This window comes from Poecile atricapillus, chromosome 1 (genome assembly GCF_030490865.1).
Source record: "Poecile atricapillus isolate bPoeAtr1 chromosome 1, bPoeAtr1.hap1, whole genome shotgun sequence".
NCBI classification, from domain to species: domain Eukaryota; kingdom Metazoa; phylum Chordata; class Aves; order Passeriformes; family Paridae; genus Poecile; species Poecile atricapillus.
The window spans coordinates 20938226-20954990 of NC_081249.1; the positions used below are offsets into that span (position 1 = coordinate 20938226).

The 16765-nt window shown below is 35.7% G+C and overlaps 1 protein-coding gene across 1 annotated transcript in view; it reads left to right on the forward strand.

Moving 5' to 3' along the window:
* ANOS1 (anosmin 1) overlaps window positions 1-16765 on the forward strand; it is a 129123-nt gene that overhangs the window by 87449 nt on the left and 24909 nt on the right. Inside the window, exons 7-9 of the mRNA XM_058829524.1 lie at window positions 5115-5317; window positions 7100-7247; window positions 11875-12024. Coding sequence (XP_058685507.1) covers window positions 5115-5317; window positions 7100-7247; window positions 11875-12024 — 501 coding nt within the window. The remainder of the gene's footprint in view (window positions 1-5114; window positions 5318-7099; window positions 7248-11874; window positions 12025-16765) is intronic.

Genomic DNA, 16765 nt, shown 5'->3' on the forward strand with positions numbered 1-16765 from the left:
TATTGGTCTGTAGGTAGGTACTGTGCCATTTCCAGGGACAAGAAGATCAACAGAATGAGCCCAAACGATCTGACCCTTCCACCTCTGCTAAAGGTTTTTGTCTTCACCATGAAGGCAGTTGCCAGCATACACTGGATAGATTGTCAAGCAAAAGGAAGCAGACAACATAAATACCATGCTGGATGTGATTTCATGCATACATTACTGAGTGTTAGAAAAACCAGAACAGACACCCACTCATGGCAATAAAATTCTTTCTGTTGCTCCTTTGAGACCAATGATTTTTTTATGCTGTTGCACAGCTGGTTTATGTGTGCCATTTCCATCGGGCAGAGCCAGTCCTCCTGCTTACACCGTGGAACTGTTTAATGGTTGGAAACTTGTCTGCAGAGCAGCTTCAGCACATTTTTAGAGTTGGAAGGTCTCATGTTTGAAAGATAGCAGTGGGAAATCTATTTTAAGTCAGGAAAAACGCTCCATAAAAGACGGTTTAAATTATTGTCACACTTGCTCTCACTTTTACAGCTCAGAATGAGAATTCTGATTCCAGTGCCATTATTCCCCTCTCTGACACCTATTCCAAATCATTTACTGTTTTCACTACAGTTGCCACATTAAAAGACAAAGTGGATGCACTGCAGCAGCATATCATGTGATTCACATGTATAGCTAGCCCATACTCTATTTCAAGGTGTTGCAAAAGTGTTTCCAGATACTATCGATTTAAAGAATTTTGGAAAATATAAACTATTACTATGTTCACAAATATGAGTGTGAGAAGATGTTGATTTTGAAATGGTGATTATATGAGGGTTTTCTTTCTTTCCTTTATTTGGAGCAAGAAATCCTCCCTTTTGGGGACTGGAGACAGAATTTCACTTATAATGGCTGAGTAGCCAGCAAGACAGGAATTTAAGTCCTTTGGGTATTCTCAATCCAAACACAATCCAGACAAATGGAGTACTTTCCCTATGTGCTGGAACAGCAGCTTCAGCCTTGACCTAATGAAGCTGTCATTTCTAGCAGTGAGAAGCGATTTACTTGTCAGGCTGCTGAGACCAGAAGTTTTTTGGAGTTGAGGACAGCTGTCTGTGCCAAATTCTGGGATATATAGAATGACTTGTATTTTATTTGCATTGTCGTATAAACTGCAAAGGAAAAGCTGCAACTAGCATCGCTCTTTCTGCAAACCAAAGAATTTGATTTAAGACTCAGATAAATTCATGTATATAAAGTTTCAGTACTTTGCAGTTGAAAAACTGGCAACAGTTTCCATTCCAGTAATTTTACATCTGTGTATTTGAATTATACATGTGGGCAGTCAGTCAGAGGGATCACAGGTATATGAAGACTATCAGTAGAATGGCTATTAGCTTTATAGTTAGGTTAACAAACACCTTATGTAGTCAGCTTTATGATTCAGTACCAGTTATTAGACCTTGAAGTATTTTAGCACAAGTTGTATAGTGCTTTTAATATCTACATGGACATAAGGGCAACAGACCACCTTGTAGAAGCATGACTTTTCCATTCAATATGCAGAAAAAATCAACTGGTCTGTTATGTGGTAAGTGGCTGGCATGCATTGTATAGGAGCATGCTCGTAAACATGTCACAGGTTTTTTTTGTTTTTTTTTTCTATGATTCTTGTTTTTTTGGGAGGCCTAGGGGATTTGGGGGTTTTTAAATGCTTTCTTTGAAGGTGGAGTTTGGATTGTTTGGTTTTTCTTCATGTTAAGAGAGATCACATTATCTTACCCTGCTATTCCTTCTCAGTTGTCTGCTTTGCTGGTGAAACTGAATCCTTTCAAATGAAGAAACAATTATAGTTGTTGGGTTCTTAGCTTACAAAATGATCATTCTGTCACTTGTAATAGTGATGAGTGTCAGAGAAATACATCAAAATAGAGGAATAAATTATATAGTGGTATTGAAATACTTAATATGGAATGGATCATAATCTGATATAAAATGCTCAATGAGTGTGTTAATATTTCAGGTAATGCACCCTAAATGCACAAAATATTTTACTGATGCATCCATACAAGCAGATAGGACTTTTTTTTTCAGTTGTTTAAATGCAAAACTGTAGTAAGTTTTGTTTATCTTTTATATTTTATATCTTTATAGCTTATTATTTTCTTAATCTGTCTACTAATTTTAATAAAGCTCATATAAAAAATGTGTTGCTTTCAGTGTCTCACCTTTTCATGTCTGTTAGCTGCAGATCTCCTTTCTGTCTTCTACCAACACCACTGTTCTTGTTCAAAGGCATTTTTGTGGATGACATTTGAGAGGCTTGCAAAAGAGTTTTTGAAGAAAGAGGGCACTCAGGAAAATATCTGCTATTGCTGAATTATTTCACATTTTATCCCTTCTAAGATGACATTCTTTCAAGCCTTAACTGTAAATTACCCAATGATTTTTAATGCAATGTTTGTATTCTCATACTGCAAAGTAGATACACTAATAGATACTCTTTCAAATGTGAGTCAGCATTTTGTCTGCTGGCTGGACTGTGTCTAGTGAGCACAGGAGAAATACTGCTGATAAAGTAATGTTTTTAATAAACTGTGCAATTATAAAAAGTACACGGTGATACACTGGTGCTATATTATATGTATTTATATATATAAATAATAACATAATATCTATTTATATATTTACATATAAATAATATATGTATATTTCTATATATTTATATATAGAAATATAGATAAATATATATATTTAAAAGAAATAATCTGTTGATTTCAATACACACATAGTTCTTACTGCTTTCTTTTGCTGGAATGAACATAGAAATATTTGAAAAGGAAGAATCTAAATTTGGTCATTTGCTTTAAGGCCTACAAAAAATAGGTGAAGAGAACTTCAAAATGTTTTTAATCAAAAAGTGCACTTTGTCCAAATGAGCTATTTGATTTAACTTTTACGTCTTTTTTTAAATTACTCTCTTTCTCTTGCAGATGCAGAATGAAAACAAACATATTTTATAGGTTGAATTATTTTTGCTTATATCTGAAACACTTTAATTTTATCCCATATGTTTTGTATACATAATACATGATGCATAGCACTTCTGGGAGATACCGTGAATAATTCACCTAGAGTAATATGATCACATTGCACTTCAGGTTATAAATGTTTTATATCCCTAATATAATGTCATATAACATAAAAAAGCTCCTAACATTTTCAATAAGTGAAGATGAATGCTTAATAAATGTCTTAGATATGTGAATCATGATTCTGTTCATATTTAATTTACCGAAATTGCATTTTATATCTACTTATTAAATAATAGAAGTAAATGAAAAATTGTATGAGAGAATAGTAAAAACCATTTTGTTAATTTTTTCTTTAATTCTGGAATAAATAGCTTAGCATACTTTAAAATTGAGTGGTTGGCAACTTCACAGGTAAGGAAATAAGCAAAACAGCAGTGCTTCTCCAAAGCCAGAAAAAAACAAAAACAACTGACTTCCTAGTGGATTAAAAAACACAAGTGTGAAGTGAGGCATTCTTATTATTTGGAAATCATTAAATTTCTAGAATTTTTAAATATGCTTTGTAACTTTTATTGCCAAAAGTTAGGTTGAATTACATGTGAGGAAACAGGGACATCCATTACTATTTAACTAAAATGGAATGTGTGAGGAAACAGGAATATCCATTGTTATTTCAGCAAAAGTCCTGTTCAATAACAGGAGTATGTCATTATTTCACATTTGCTGATCTTTAATAGGGAAATGCTGTCTTTATTAATTCTGAATGTGTCTTTTTTTTATAAACTAAATGATGGAATTTTTCAGTGAGACCATTTGTCATAGGGATTATCTGATGAATTAATTATGCTTGGAATGTTTATTTAACAGCTCATTTACCATTATAAAATAATGCAGGTGAACCATACAGTAAATGAATGTCTGATGTCCCCTCCTCACACCTCCAGTTTCATTTCTGGTAAATAAGTAGTGATGGCTCATATGGCTGTAAGTTTGTAACATGTCCTAATTGCTAGGAATTTCCTTTACTCTTCTGATATCATTTTAATTTGGTTTGTTTGTTTTTGTTTGTTTGGGTTTTTTGTTTGTTTGTATTTTGTTTTTGTGGGGGGGGTTTGGGTCTCAGTGCTTACTTCTATATAAGTTTTCTTTTTGTAGTTTCCTTATATTTTGTCATCAATTTTTGGCTGCCAGACATTTAAAAAAGAGTAGCAATTAATAAGTGGTATTAAAAAGTAGGAGTTGGGAAACAGCAAACTGGACTTTCAGAAGCTTTGTTGCGAAGTCTTCATTGATTCACATTACTTGGGACCAGGATATTATGTAGTGAGTCCACAAGGAGGACATTAAATTCAGTATTGGAAAAGATTCAATATTGAATCTTATTCAAACTCTGTTATGTGTCCTTGGCTCCAGAGTCAGCACAAAGACAACTGAAGCAATAATATCTCAGTTGATATTGACCAGGAATTGAACCAGAATACTGAAATAAATCAAAGGAGTAGCTAATTGCTTTTTGACATTCTAAAAAAAACCCCTATAGATTTCTGCCATGGTGTAATATATCATTATGCTTTAATTACATTTATTCTAAGGAAGTGTTTATGTCCCATGGTGGTAGATATCAATATTAGAATTTTGAAGAAAGATTCAATGTGTCAAAACATAATATTATCATCTTAGAATTATCTGGCAATGAAAAAATTCTCAATGTTTCAGCCATAGAGCTCTGTGATGACTCTACAAGGCCACCTGTAGAACATGAGCGTTTTATACTCACTGTGTATTTAAAGTAGTGAGTGACAGAAGGAAAACTGATAGTCTGGTACATTTTGATAAAACTTCATAATGTTTGTGAACTGCCAACAACACAAAATAATGACCAACTAGGTGGTTACCCATAATTTTTATTTCAGTACAGTTTGAATTTCTAGAATTTACAACCCACATCAGTTATGGGGTGTCTTTGCCTGAATCTTCCTCAATGTATTTAGAGGGTTTAGTCCAGCTTGTGAATGCCTTGTAAATAGATGAGGTGAAGATAACCTTTGCCTTACTGAAGATAATTTTTCCCTTAGAATATTTTAATTTTTTTCTAAATTCTAGATCCATCTGCTCCACCAGCTCCATCTAATATCAGGATTGCCAATATCAGTGCAAACAATGATGGGAGTGTAAATGCAATGATTACTTGGGATCTTCCAGAGGAGCCCGATATCCCAGTGCACCACTACAAAGTCTTCTGGAGCTGGACGTACAGCAAATACGTAATTCCAGCAAAAAAAAAGAGAAGGAAGATTACCAATGGGGTAAGAAAGAAATCCATAACTGGGACAGAAATAAGATGGTTTTTTTGACACAAAATAGAGTGTAAGTATAAAGTGTGTGATAAGTTCCAGTGATTTTAGCCACTGGCAAAGTAGTGGTCCTAATTATTAATATCACAGAGCCCATAGACAATTTTGAGCTCTCAGTCTTTTTCTTACACTGTACTTGGGAAGAGAAGTAAACTTCTGCCTTAGAATACAGGTAAATATGGTAAGATTTTTCATGAAAGATGAATGAAAAGTTAAACGCTGTTAGTCCTCTAAATTTAGTCTGAGTCGTACGTCAGAAACCCCAGAGTATTTTAAAATTGAGTAGGGTCTTTAATACCTTTCCATAGGGTACTTCCTACATACAAATAATATTTAAACAGGTCCATTAGAACATTACAGTAATTGAGATGAAGTTCTGACCTTGAATATAGGGAAATACAGGGTGTATTTTATAGAAAAGTCAGGCTCATACAACATCTATTATATTACTCCTGACTTGTGCTTTTTCTTCTGCATCATGTCATAAAACTGCACAGCAATGCCAGTGAGATTCAGGACACTCCAGGTGCTGCTGCTAATCAATGGTCATATAAATATTGTAGCAGCTTTTAGGCTAAAGAGTAGCAAATGCATGAGCATTTAAAAAACAAACAAAAAAGAAAGGTGGAAAAGTCTTAATTGTTAAAGATCACTGAAGATTATTTTTGTTCAGTTTTTACCTTTAGATGTAGCCCAACCCAAATAATTCCGTACTGATTTCCATATGAATTCATTCTAGTTAGGCATTGAATTAGTTTGACTACAATATTGACACTGTTAATCAAGAGTTATAGTCAATATGTCAGCTCTAAACAAGTAAACATAATTAATGCTGAATAGTTTTTGGCAATCCCCTTTGTAACACATCCCAAGTGTTAAATGGATGGTTACCTTGGTGTACATGGTTATCTTTTTTACTCTGCATGGACTGTCAAACTTAAAAGGCACAAGCAATTCTAATGAAAACGTGGAGTAATATCTTCCACGTGGCATATGGCCTAGAACAATATTTTTTATAATTAAATCTAGCAAAAAAAAAAATTAAAAATTGAGAAAGCTAGACTCTTCTTTACAATATCATGTGCCTTGCCTTAAGGTGTGGGTTTTTGGCTGGAGAATGATAAACCTAATCTTTTGTTTCCCCATTTTATATACTTCTGTGACCTTGGAAACTATTTTTTCTATACTATTTTCCATTCTACACAGGAAAAGTGATCTTTCCAATGAGACGGTATTTTTGGTTAGTGTTTGTTTTTTAAATTTTTATTTTCAATAGTTGAAACAAATAGAATGTATTGAAAAATGTATTATATGCTGGACTTCAGCTATCTTCAGACTAGCTGTCTCTAGTAAAAAGTTTTCAATTGCTTTACTAACACAGAAATTGGGCAATAAAGTGCCTAAATTCCTTTTGCTAAAATGGTTTTGGCATAAGAGGAAAACCTTGTTATGTAGAAGAAAACCCCTTAGGTTTTGCCTAAACAATAGGTTTGGAATTGCCAAGAAACTGCCAAAATTATGCAAACATCAACTAGGTTAGTATTTTTAAAATGACACAGAAGAACAGAGTCCAGTTAAAGAAGCCTTTTACAGAAAGGATATTTTGCTCTGAAATTTATATATGAGTTTTCTAACTTCAAAAAAGTAGTGTGCCTAAGATAACAAGCCTGCTATTAATAAAGGCCTGTGTTTTCAGCAATATTATAACTACTTTGTATATTTATTCTATCACAGGCCCAAAATTATGTGGTCCTGGAGGGGCTCCAGCCCAACAGCAACTACAATGTAGAGCTGCAGGCAGTAACACGTTGGGGTCAGATACGCCTAAAAAGTGCTAAGGTTTCTCTCCATTTTAGCACGACTCAGGACGTCAGGAATAACAGTGAGTAATTATACTCAAAACACCTGAATGCTTTCTCTCTCCTTTATCTGGAACTTGAATGTTTTATATAATGAGTTCTTAAATTTTAAAAAATCATTTTCTTAAAGTGGGCTGTTCCATAGCACAATGACCATCTCCTGGTCAAGTTGAGTGACCTTCTCATGTTAAATTTTTTATTTAAAAAGTGGTGACAGTTTTTGCCTAATCCTTTGACTTAGATTCTACTCACCTAAAATAAACATTTGCAAAGAAAATGGAAGCCTTTGCATAACTGTAGTGTTCATATTTTTTAGATTCAATATAGGTAAAAATACTGTTTCTAAATGGATGATATAAATTTTGTGTGTCTTAACTGGACATGTTTTTCAAAATCCTGGCTATTTTTAGTAGACCAATAATTCAGACTCTTGGAACACAAAAACTTGTGTCTACTATGAACTGATGTGTAAAATGTTGACTCTTCTTTTAGGGCATCTAAAACATTCCATGTCTGACAACCATGCATTCTCAAAATGTAGTACACATAGGACCCACATTCAAATTAAAATCTCAAGATGTTTAGAGGTTAGGTTATATATTGTTAAGGTCTTTAGAACCTCACATGCTAAGTAATGTAATTACAAACTGTATCTGAATCTGGCAGAAAACCACATTTCTTAGCCTTGTTTAAATGCTATTTATACAATTATTGTACAATACTGAATTACTGCCCCAATTGCTGACGGGTTTCTGATTAACTAATACAGCAGAGTCCTGAAATAAGATGTTAAAGAATATGATTTTAATTATTCTTCCTGACTTAATTTCATTTTCTATTAATTTACATTCTTTCTTTAGAGTACTCTCACATTTGAAATTTGTAGCCATTTTCATAAGAGAACTGTAATTACTTTCAACCTCACTAATCAACTGCTGTTGTTGCCATATTCTGGTTGGGTATACATAAAATATTGTAATGTGTTTGTTAGCTATAACAGACCTTCTTGGTCTGTGGTTGCTTCACATATTAATGTACCAAGAAGAAAACTAAGCTGAAGTATCCTTCTTTTTCCCATATTAAGCTAATATTTGCTACTTGTTTGGGCCATCTTGAGAGACAGCAGATAGTCAAGTTTTCATCTCTTCCATACATAGAGTCTTTGCTTCAAATCCATTCCAGAATATCAGCTTGAATCTCCAAAGCCTGTATATTAGGCAAGTTAGAGTTAAATCCTCAGTGAAGCCCAGTGTAAGTGAATATAAGAGTTCTTCTTTTTCCTTATTGGACCTCCTAGATTGTACCTGTGCTTTTTTTCATCCTCTAGAAAAGTAGTTTGCAGGACTGTGCATGATATCAAAATCTTCTTACAGTTACCACATTAAGTTCTTCTTCCTTTTCCATATGTAGACAGGAGATGCAATAGAGGAAAAACTAACTGTGGGAACTGGGTGCTTAATTCCATACACTGAGCCATTGAGCTCCACTAGAAGCATACCACTGGGGTTTATGAGAGACTTCAAATTTTGCTGATTCTTTTTCTAAGAATTTTTTGTGGGGCTTGCTACTTCTTTTCTTCTCTTTTTTTCCTCCCTGCAAAGTTCACTAGATAAATAAGCAAAAATTTTTTTTCTGCACCCTCCCCCTACCCAATTTCCTGATCTTTTGATAAAGTTTCTGTGAAGTTCTGGCTCTCAGTGCTAAACTTTAAGGTTTTTAAGATTCAGTCCAGTCGTCTTGGCTGTTGTGTCACCACATGACATCACAGCTTCATGGAAGATTCCAACTCCCAGCTGAGGTTAAGTTAAATTAATCCTGAGGTTTTAGTTGTCTGAGGTTGGTCTGTGTCCTGCTAAGTGGGAGAAAATTCTATATGCCATTATATACAACTAGCCAAAGAGAAAATGGGCAAGTTTTTTAGGTTCTTAGTCTCATTTTATTATTAGTAGAACTTTATAAATGTTTCCATCTTGGGAGCAGGGATAATTAATCAATTGACCTTTGTCATACTTTATTGGTACTCCTGACATTAGGTCAGGCCATCATAATCTTTAAACATGATAGTAAATAAAGACTTTCCATATAAAAAAAAAATTGAATTACTCAGCTTTTACACTGAAGCTGAGTAATTGAGACATGAGCATGTCATTTTTTTGTACCATTCTGTATTACTGTGAGGAATCCTTCCACAGATAGGGCTGTGTTAGCGCTCCATGGCCTCACTAATGTTCTGACTCTCTTGGTCTGTATCACCCCTGGGTTTATGTTGAGAGAAGAAGATCTTTGTTTCACTTTTGTCTCTTCAAAATATTTTTCAGAATCTGATGCAGGTCACATCTGAGTTATTACTGATAAATCCTCTACCAAATTGAGTTAATTTATGCTATACCTTACCTGTGACTTGGCTGCTTCATCATTTTCTGTCTGCTGCGGTGGCACCTCTTTCCTGTTGTTGTCACAACTAGATTTAAACTTATGTCTAATTAGTACAGACTTTCTGATGCCTTGTGCTGTTTTTTGCTTTACTGGGGAGACTTTTTTGTACTAAAAGGTTCATTAATTGTTGTATTGTATTTTAAACTAGAGTAAAACTATATTGAGAACAGTATCTTTTTAATCTTGTATAGTTCAAGAATTTTAACTGTTCAAATTATGAACATCCATTTATTTAATGATCAGCAGTTTATTTTTAACCGACTAAAACATGTATTTTTTTAGAGTATTTCAGTAGTACATTTAGAGAAAAATCAGAGCATCCCTTCTTATAAAGCAGTGAGGTAAAGGAGTCAAGATTCTTTGAACCTAAACCACTGATGTCACACATTTTAATCGATGGAGCTGCTGAGAGGTGTATTTAAGCCTTTTTGGATATTTTTTTAAATGGCTAGATTATATTTTACATTGAAAAGCAAGTAAAAACTACTTCTAGAGGAGATGCAAATTCATCTTCTATATCTCACTCAGGTACAGAGACAGTCCTGCTTGACGTACTTTTGAGAATACTTAGAAGCAGATGGAAAAATATTAAAAATAAATAAAAAAATTGCCTGAAATATTATCTAGGACGTGACAGTCAAGGCTTATCTTTATTTTGGGACTTCCATGGCCATTGGGAAGTAATTCCAGAAGCAACATGACAATTTTGCTGAAGTCCCACTGTCAGATGCTCTGCTCTATGTGGAATTAAGCTCTGGTTTTTAGGTGTCTGGTCCTATTGTCAGAATAGAGGTAGCCCATACCCCTCGGAAGTAATTTAGTCCTACACACCTCTGTGAGCTTTGACCTCAGCCCTCTGGCATTACATTTCCCCACATTCAGAAATACATTGCCTTACTATATTTGTGTGCTTCACTTCTGGGAAATGTGGCAAGATCTTGCTTGATCTTTATATAGAAGTATTCCAAATTGGTGTCCTGGTTTTTGTGGAAGTGGAGCAGACAGAGAATAGCCAAGCAGAGATTTAATAAAATTAAAATAATTTAAATTGAGGAATACCTAATAGGTTTTAGTTTGTACTACTCTCAATAACTTTTTCATTTCCATTAAGGTAGTAGCAACATTATGGTTACCTTGAGAAAGAATTTCATGAAGTTTGGTAGTAATTTAAAACAAACAAAATGAAAAATTGTATCAGATTCAGCAAAGGGCTGAGAAAATAAAATTTGGCCAGAAAGCAAGTAAGTTTCAATTGAAGCTGCATATAAGGCAAAATATTCAAGTTTATATGTTTCTTGTGACAATTATTGAAACCTGAATCTTTCCCTCTTTCTCTCAAGGATGTTTAGTTTTAATTTAGGTGTAATATTTAATTAAATTCAGCTTTTTTTTTTTTTTTTGCTTATAATCTGATCCTCCTAATTGGATCAGATACATTTGCAAGTGTGCAATGAAAAGTGCAGATTGAATGAATGCTTCTTTCTTTGCAACTGAAAATATCTGTAAGTACTGTCAACCCTGCTAAATGTTGATAAATTTTTACCAAACATAATGCTTGATGAAGGACATCCAATTGCAGTTGCTTGTTGGTAGCAAGGCACACAGCCCCAGGGGAGTTGCTGAAAGAAAATCCTGCTCTTGCAGTGTTTTCCTAAGCATTCACCATTCACTGTTGGGAACAGGAAAGTGGGCAAGACAGATCTTTAATCTGACCACAGTGTTCTTATACAGCATACCAGAGCACTATATTTACTTTGATGTAGTAACCATTTGTGGCACTCTATGGGTTACATTCAATGCTGTCCTTGGATTGTGTGCATATTCAATCACTGCGTGAATATAAAGACTGAGAAGTATTACAGAGAACTACTGGTAGATACTGTGCCTGTTTAAAAAAATCTTTTGTGTTAACATTTCTTGTCCTTGGGGAAATAAATATAGTCCATTTCCTTATTACTCTTCAGAAAATTTACAGAGCATTTCCCTGTAAAAACATACTTATCTTTTCGGTCACTTTCTAGATTTGACTGAATTTCAAATGAGTCATTTTTCAACCACTGTGGACAGTTAATTCTTTATTTCATTTAGGTAAGAAATGGAAATAAGATCATTTGGAATAAAGATACTATTTTCTGAATTTCAGCATATTTGGCATAGTCATTATAAAGCACTGTAATTGATGAAATAGTTTTCTGATTATTCTGTGTATTGCAGAGGAAAGGACATCTGCTGGGAAACCACAGAAAGGACTGGTAGATCCTTACCCAACCTTTCAAAGAAGGAAAACCACTCGTTTTCTTAAAATTGGAACTCCCTTCTATCAGGACAATCAGCTTCAGGTCAAAGTCTACTGGAAGAAGACAGGTTTGTCAAATTTTGCTGTACTATTTTCTTTAAAGAAGACTCATAATCCATCTCAGAGTTGTAGAATATTAGCATAATATTATAAGTAATTGTTGAATCCTACACCCATCCTTCATCCCTTCATATTCACATTAGAGGGAAACATTGGGTCTCTTCTTTGTGTTATGTCTGTATATATGTCTTACAGAAGGAAATGACATGAATCAGCTGCCCAAAAATTACAGTCTGTCATGTTGGGACTCTGAATCTCCACAGAGCTGAGACAATTTTTATTTTGGTAGAAATTACCTCTGTAAAATTTTAAATAGCAGAATTTGGCATTACCCACGAGAGTTTTGAGGAACATACGAATGGTTGGCTTTATGCCAAACTTCATCAGTCACCTTGATTTAGAACAGAATAAATGGTTGGTCACAACCAGAAAACATCTTGAAGTTAGTTTTCTTCTAGGCTGCATCCTTCTGGTTTTCAGAAAAATCATAACAATAATTTTCTGGTTTAGTCCTCTAGTCAAAAGGAAAATGACATAAATTTAAAGTGTCTATTAATATTCAGAAATCAATGAAGGGATTTTCCTTTCTTGTCCTCCAAGAGCATATAGGTTGCTCCAGTTTGGCTATAACAGGTTCATATGCTGTTATTTCAAAATGTACTTACACTGTTCATTTTTTAACTTGGAGCAATCTTCATGTGTATCAATACCACTAAATTGAATTCATTCAATTTCTGTGCCTGAAATAAAGGTCTGTGAAGTGGATAGTCATGTTTTCTTCTTGAATTTTTCAAAGAATTTCAGAAATATTTAAATGCTTTTGGGTTTAGATGCGTGTGGCAGCACCCTGAATGAGGACAGGCTATATAAATGTTCACTTATGCTGTGCAACATAGGAATATGTCACACTGGATATTGTGGATTTTGAGAGGTATCCTTTGCTTCTTATCCTTTGCCTGCCTTTTTGGATGGTTACCTTCCAGGTTTTGCTATGCCAATTAGTTTCAAATCCGTCCTTATTCCTCCCTAAAACCTGCAAGCTTTGGTTCAGCTGAGTACATGCACATTTTGAATATTTGTCCCTGTCCTGGCTATGCTAATTTTTTTGGGTTTCTTTTTCTTGCTTTCCCCATCATATTTCATCTTTGGGTTGCTTCATGGAAAGCTGGAACAATTTGAAGTTTAAATAAAGGTTGATGAAATTTTCATTGGGAATATTCAGTTTACCAAAAAATGTGGTTTTTGTTATCCAAAGTGAGATTTATATGTTCTGAGCTTTGTCAGGACCGATCACCTTAAATTTTAGCCTCTTCAAGTGAGATGTCAACTCATTGTCCAAGCTCCTTTTATTGTTAGAAAACAAAAACAGGTGACTTATGAAGCAATTCATCCCCCACAGCAGCAGAATTGCTCTCTGGAGATGCCTCCTTTTTTTACTGAGAACAGAGGGGAGCCTAGACAGCTCATTTGTAGAAAGCTTAGAGATGCCTAACGACTCTCTGTGAGCTGAGGTTCTTTTTTGGCAGTCTGTGCTGAAAAAAAATGAGGGACAGGATTCAAAGATGATGAGACAATGATGTCTCCCACAGGCATCAGACAAGGTTGTGCAACTCACAGTCTGCAGGCAAGATACTCAGCCCAGTGGAGCAATCAATCCTGCTGCAGCTGTTTTCCTGCCAGCCTGCTGCCAGAAGAAAGATCATGTGTCCTGTGACCAAAATGCCAGTACCCCTAATGGCATTCACCTTGTGAATAGTTTGCCAAAGTTAGTTATACTTAATGGAGGGAAAATCCTTAGCAGAACACAATATTCTTGTTCCAACACAGATATTGTGAATTAGTTGTCCACTATATATAATGGAATTGAACACAGCTATTGAACTTAGAGGCATTGTACCATAGAAACCTAAGTGTTTCCATCTAAATCTGGAGCTCAGTCTCACTGTCTGCTACATACCTGGAAATGTCTATAAAAGGAAATAGGGTAGTCAGCATTGTTATAGAACTCCTAGTTTGGAAATAAGAGGATTTTAAAGTGATATAATTTCCAGAATTGGAGAATGTCAAAGACAGCTATGTCACAGACCTGTCAAAAATGACATGGATTTACATGCTGTCACCTTGTGCCAGGGGTGTACTAGCTGAGTTGCTGACTGTGCAGCTGACTCATCTTGTGTGGAGCTGTGTGCATCCAGTTACATATGAGCACATCCAGAAACCCATTCTGGCCCTGGCTGGGGCAAGTTCTGTGAGGCCCACTGAGGTGTTTAGGTACCTGCCCTGGCCATGAAGTGGAAGATTCCTTCCTCTTTCTTGCTCAACAAGCAGTGATAGCAAAGGTGTGTGAAGGGGGCAGAATATGGCAGTTCATCACACTTACCTTCTTTTTTTTCTTTTTTAAAAAGAAGACATCAGTATTCTGAGTGACAGCACATGCAGTAACACAGCAGGAACCATTGCCTTGTGTGGAACTAAAATATAGCCAATTACCTGCTCCTGAGAAACCAGTAGCTTCTATATGCTCTTGCAAGAGTTTGGAGATTATGTAGTGCATGGATGAGGTACTGTAAATTTGCTAGTAGCAATTTACTGCAGAGCAGGTCTGTGTGACTGTGCAAGGAACACAGCAGGAAAATCACATTGTCTTCATGAAAAATAGTAGTTACTGAGACAGCTGTGCTGGGAGCTGTACCCACACATCTCTCACCTTTATGAACCGTACTAGATAGTGTTTAGGGAGTTGTAGGAGGTAGTAGAGTGCAGCAACTCCAACAGGAAATACTGAGAGACCTTACTAGAGCCTGCTTAGTGGCATGGCATGTATATTTATTGCAGGTAGACAATCAGAGTTCAAATATTTCCTGACCAAAAAATTGACTTATTTGTCTCCTACGTGGTGGGTGAATGCAGAAGTCCCTGTTGATTGCACTATATTCACATTTTTGTGTAGTTTGCTATTAAAAATCAGCACTTTCTTGGTGGAGAAACACAGCCATTCTGTAGTCCTAAATTAGAATGTATAACTTGAAACCAGAAAAGTTAAGAGGCCAGCATGAAACCATGTGAAATAAGTAGGTTGATAAGCATAAGGATTACCATGATAAAAAAAATAATTCAAGAAATAAACACGTCAAGCTTAAATATACTGGACATTTGTAAATTGGTCAAATTTCACGTGGTTGTGTAGTAGTCTTGGCTTTGTCTGAAATAGTTTTCAAGTATTTTTCAACTTTCTGTGTTAGACTTCATGACATGAACAAGAGATGGTTGCAGAGATGATGAAATAAAAATGTTATTTAAATTTTGAATGAGCGTTTTTTAGATGACAATCTATCACAGAAGTTATCACAAAATCACAGAATGGCTTGGTTAGGATAGGATCTCTGGAGATGATCTAGTTCAACCTCCCTGCTAAGGCAGGTTCACTTGGAGTAGATTGCACAGGACCATGTCCTGACAGGTTTCAAATATCTTTCAGAGAAAGAGTCTCCACAGTACTTCTGGGCATCCTGTTACAGTATTCTGTCACCCTCAAAATAAAGGACTTTTTCCTCATTTAGATGAACTTTCTCTGTTTCAGTTTCTGCACATTGTACCTTGTTCTGTCACTGGGCACAGCTGAGAAGACTGTGGCCCCATCTTCCTGATACTCATCCTTAAGATACTTACAAGCATTGATCAGATCTCCTCTCAGTCTCTACTCTTCAGGCTGAACAGGCCCAGCTAACTCAGCCTTTCCTCATGAGAGGCTCCATCCCCTTAATCATCTTTGTTGTTCTCCATTGGACCAGCTCCAGGAGCTCTGTGTCTCTCTTGTCCTGAGGAGTCCAGAACTGCCCACAGCAGTCCAGATGTGCCTCAGCAGGGCTGAGCAGAGGGGCAGGATCACCTCCCTGCTGGCAGTGCTCCTCCTAATGCTCCCCAGGATCCCATTGGCCTTCTTGGCCACCAGGACACACTGCTGGCTCATGGACAGATGGTTGTCCACCACCATCACCCCCAGGTCATTCTCACAGAGCTGCTTTCCAAGTCAGCCCCCAGCCTGTGCTGGTGCAGAGGGTTGTTCCTCCCCAGGTGCAGGACCCTGCCTTTGCCTTTGCTGAAATTTACTGAACTTTGTTCCACCCTATGGTTGCCCTTGTTTTGCTGAAATAGTTTCTTTTAGCTGTAATGAAAAGTTTTAATAGCTGCTAAAACAGCAGTCCTTCTGTTAGTAAGAAGAGAGTTATTACTTTTCTATATTAACAGCTGCTCAGAATTTTTATTGTAATCCTAATTCAGTGGTCATGGCATTCTGTGCAGACCAGAGATTTTTAAATTTTTTTTAAAATTTCCTTCTAAACTAAGATGGCTCTCTAAAAATGTGTCCCAACACTGTAGCCTCACAGCATACCACAGATCACAGAAACAGAGGGAAAGACCCATGTGGATTGCTTATATCATTAAAAGAAACACAAACATGCTCCTTAGGTTGTTTTAGATTATTTATTCATTTTCATTGATCCCATTTTAGCTGAGAAACTATTTTGCTTTTGAATTTGAATCATTTTACTCAGTCTAAAGAGCTAAATGTAGGTCAGAATCATAGAAGAATTTAAATGAGAAGGGAGGGACTTCTGGAGGTCAGCTGGTCCAACCATCTGCTCAAAGTCGAACTAACTGTGAAGTTAGATCATGTTATTCAGTTCTGTCTGTAAGGCCCTGTAACAGATACTGACACTGTTTTTTCAATGAATTTATCCTCCAGCA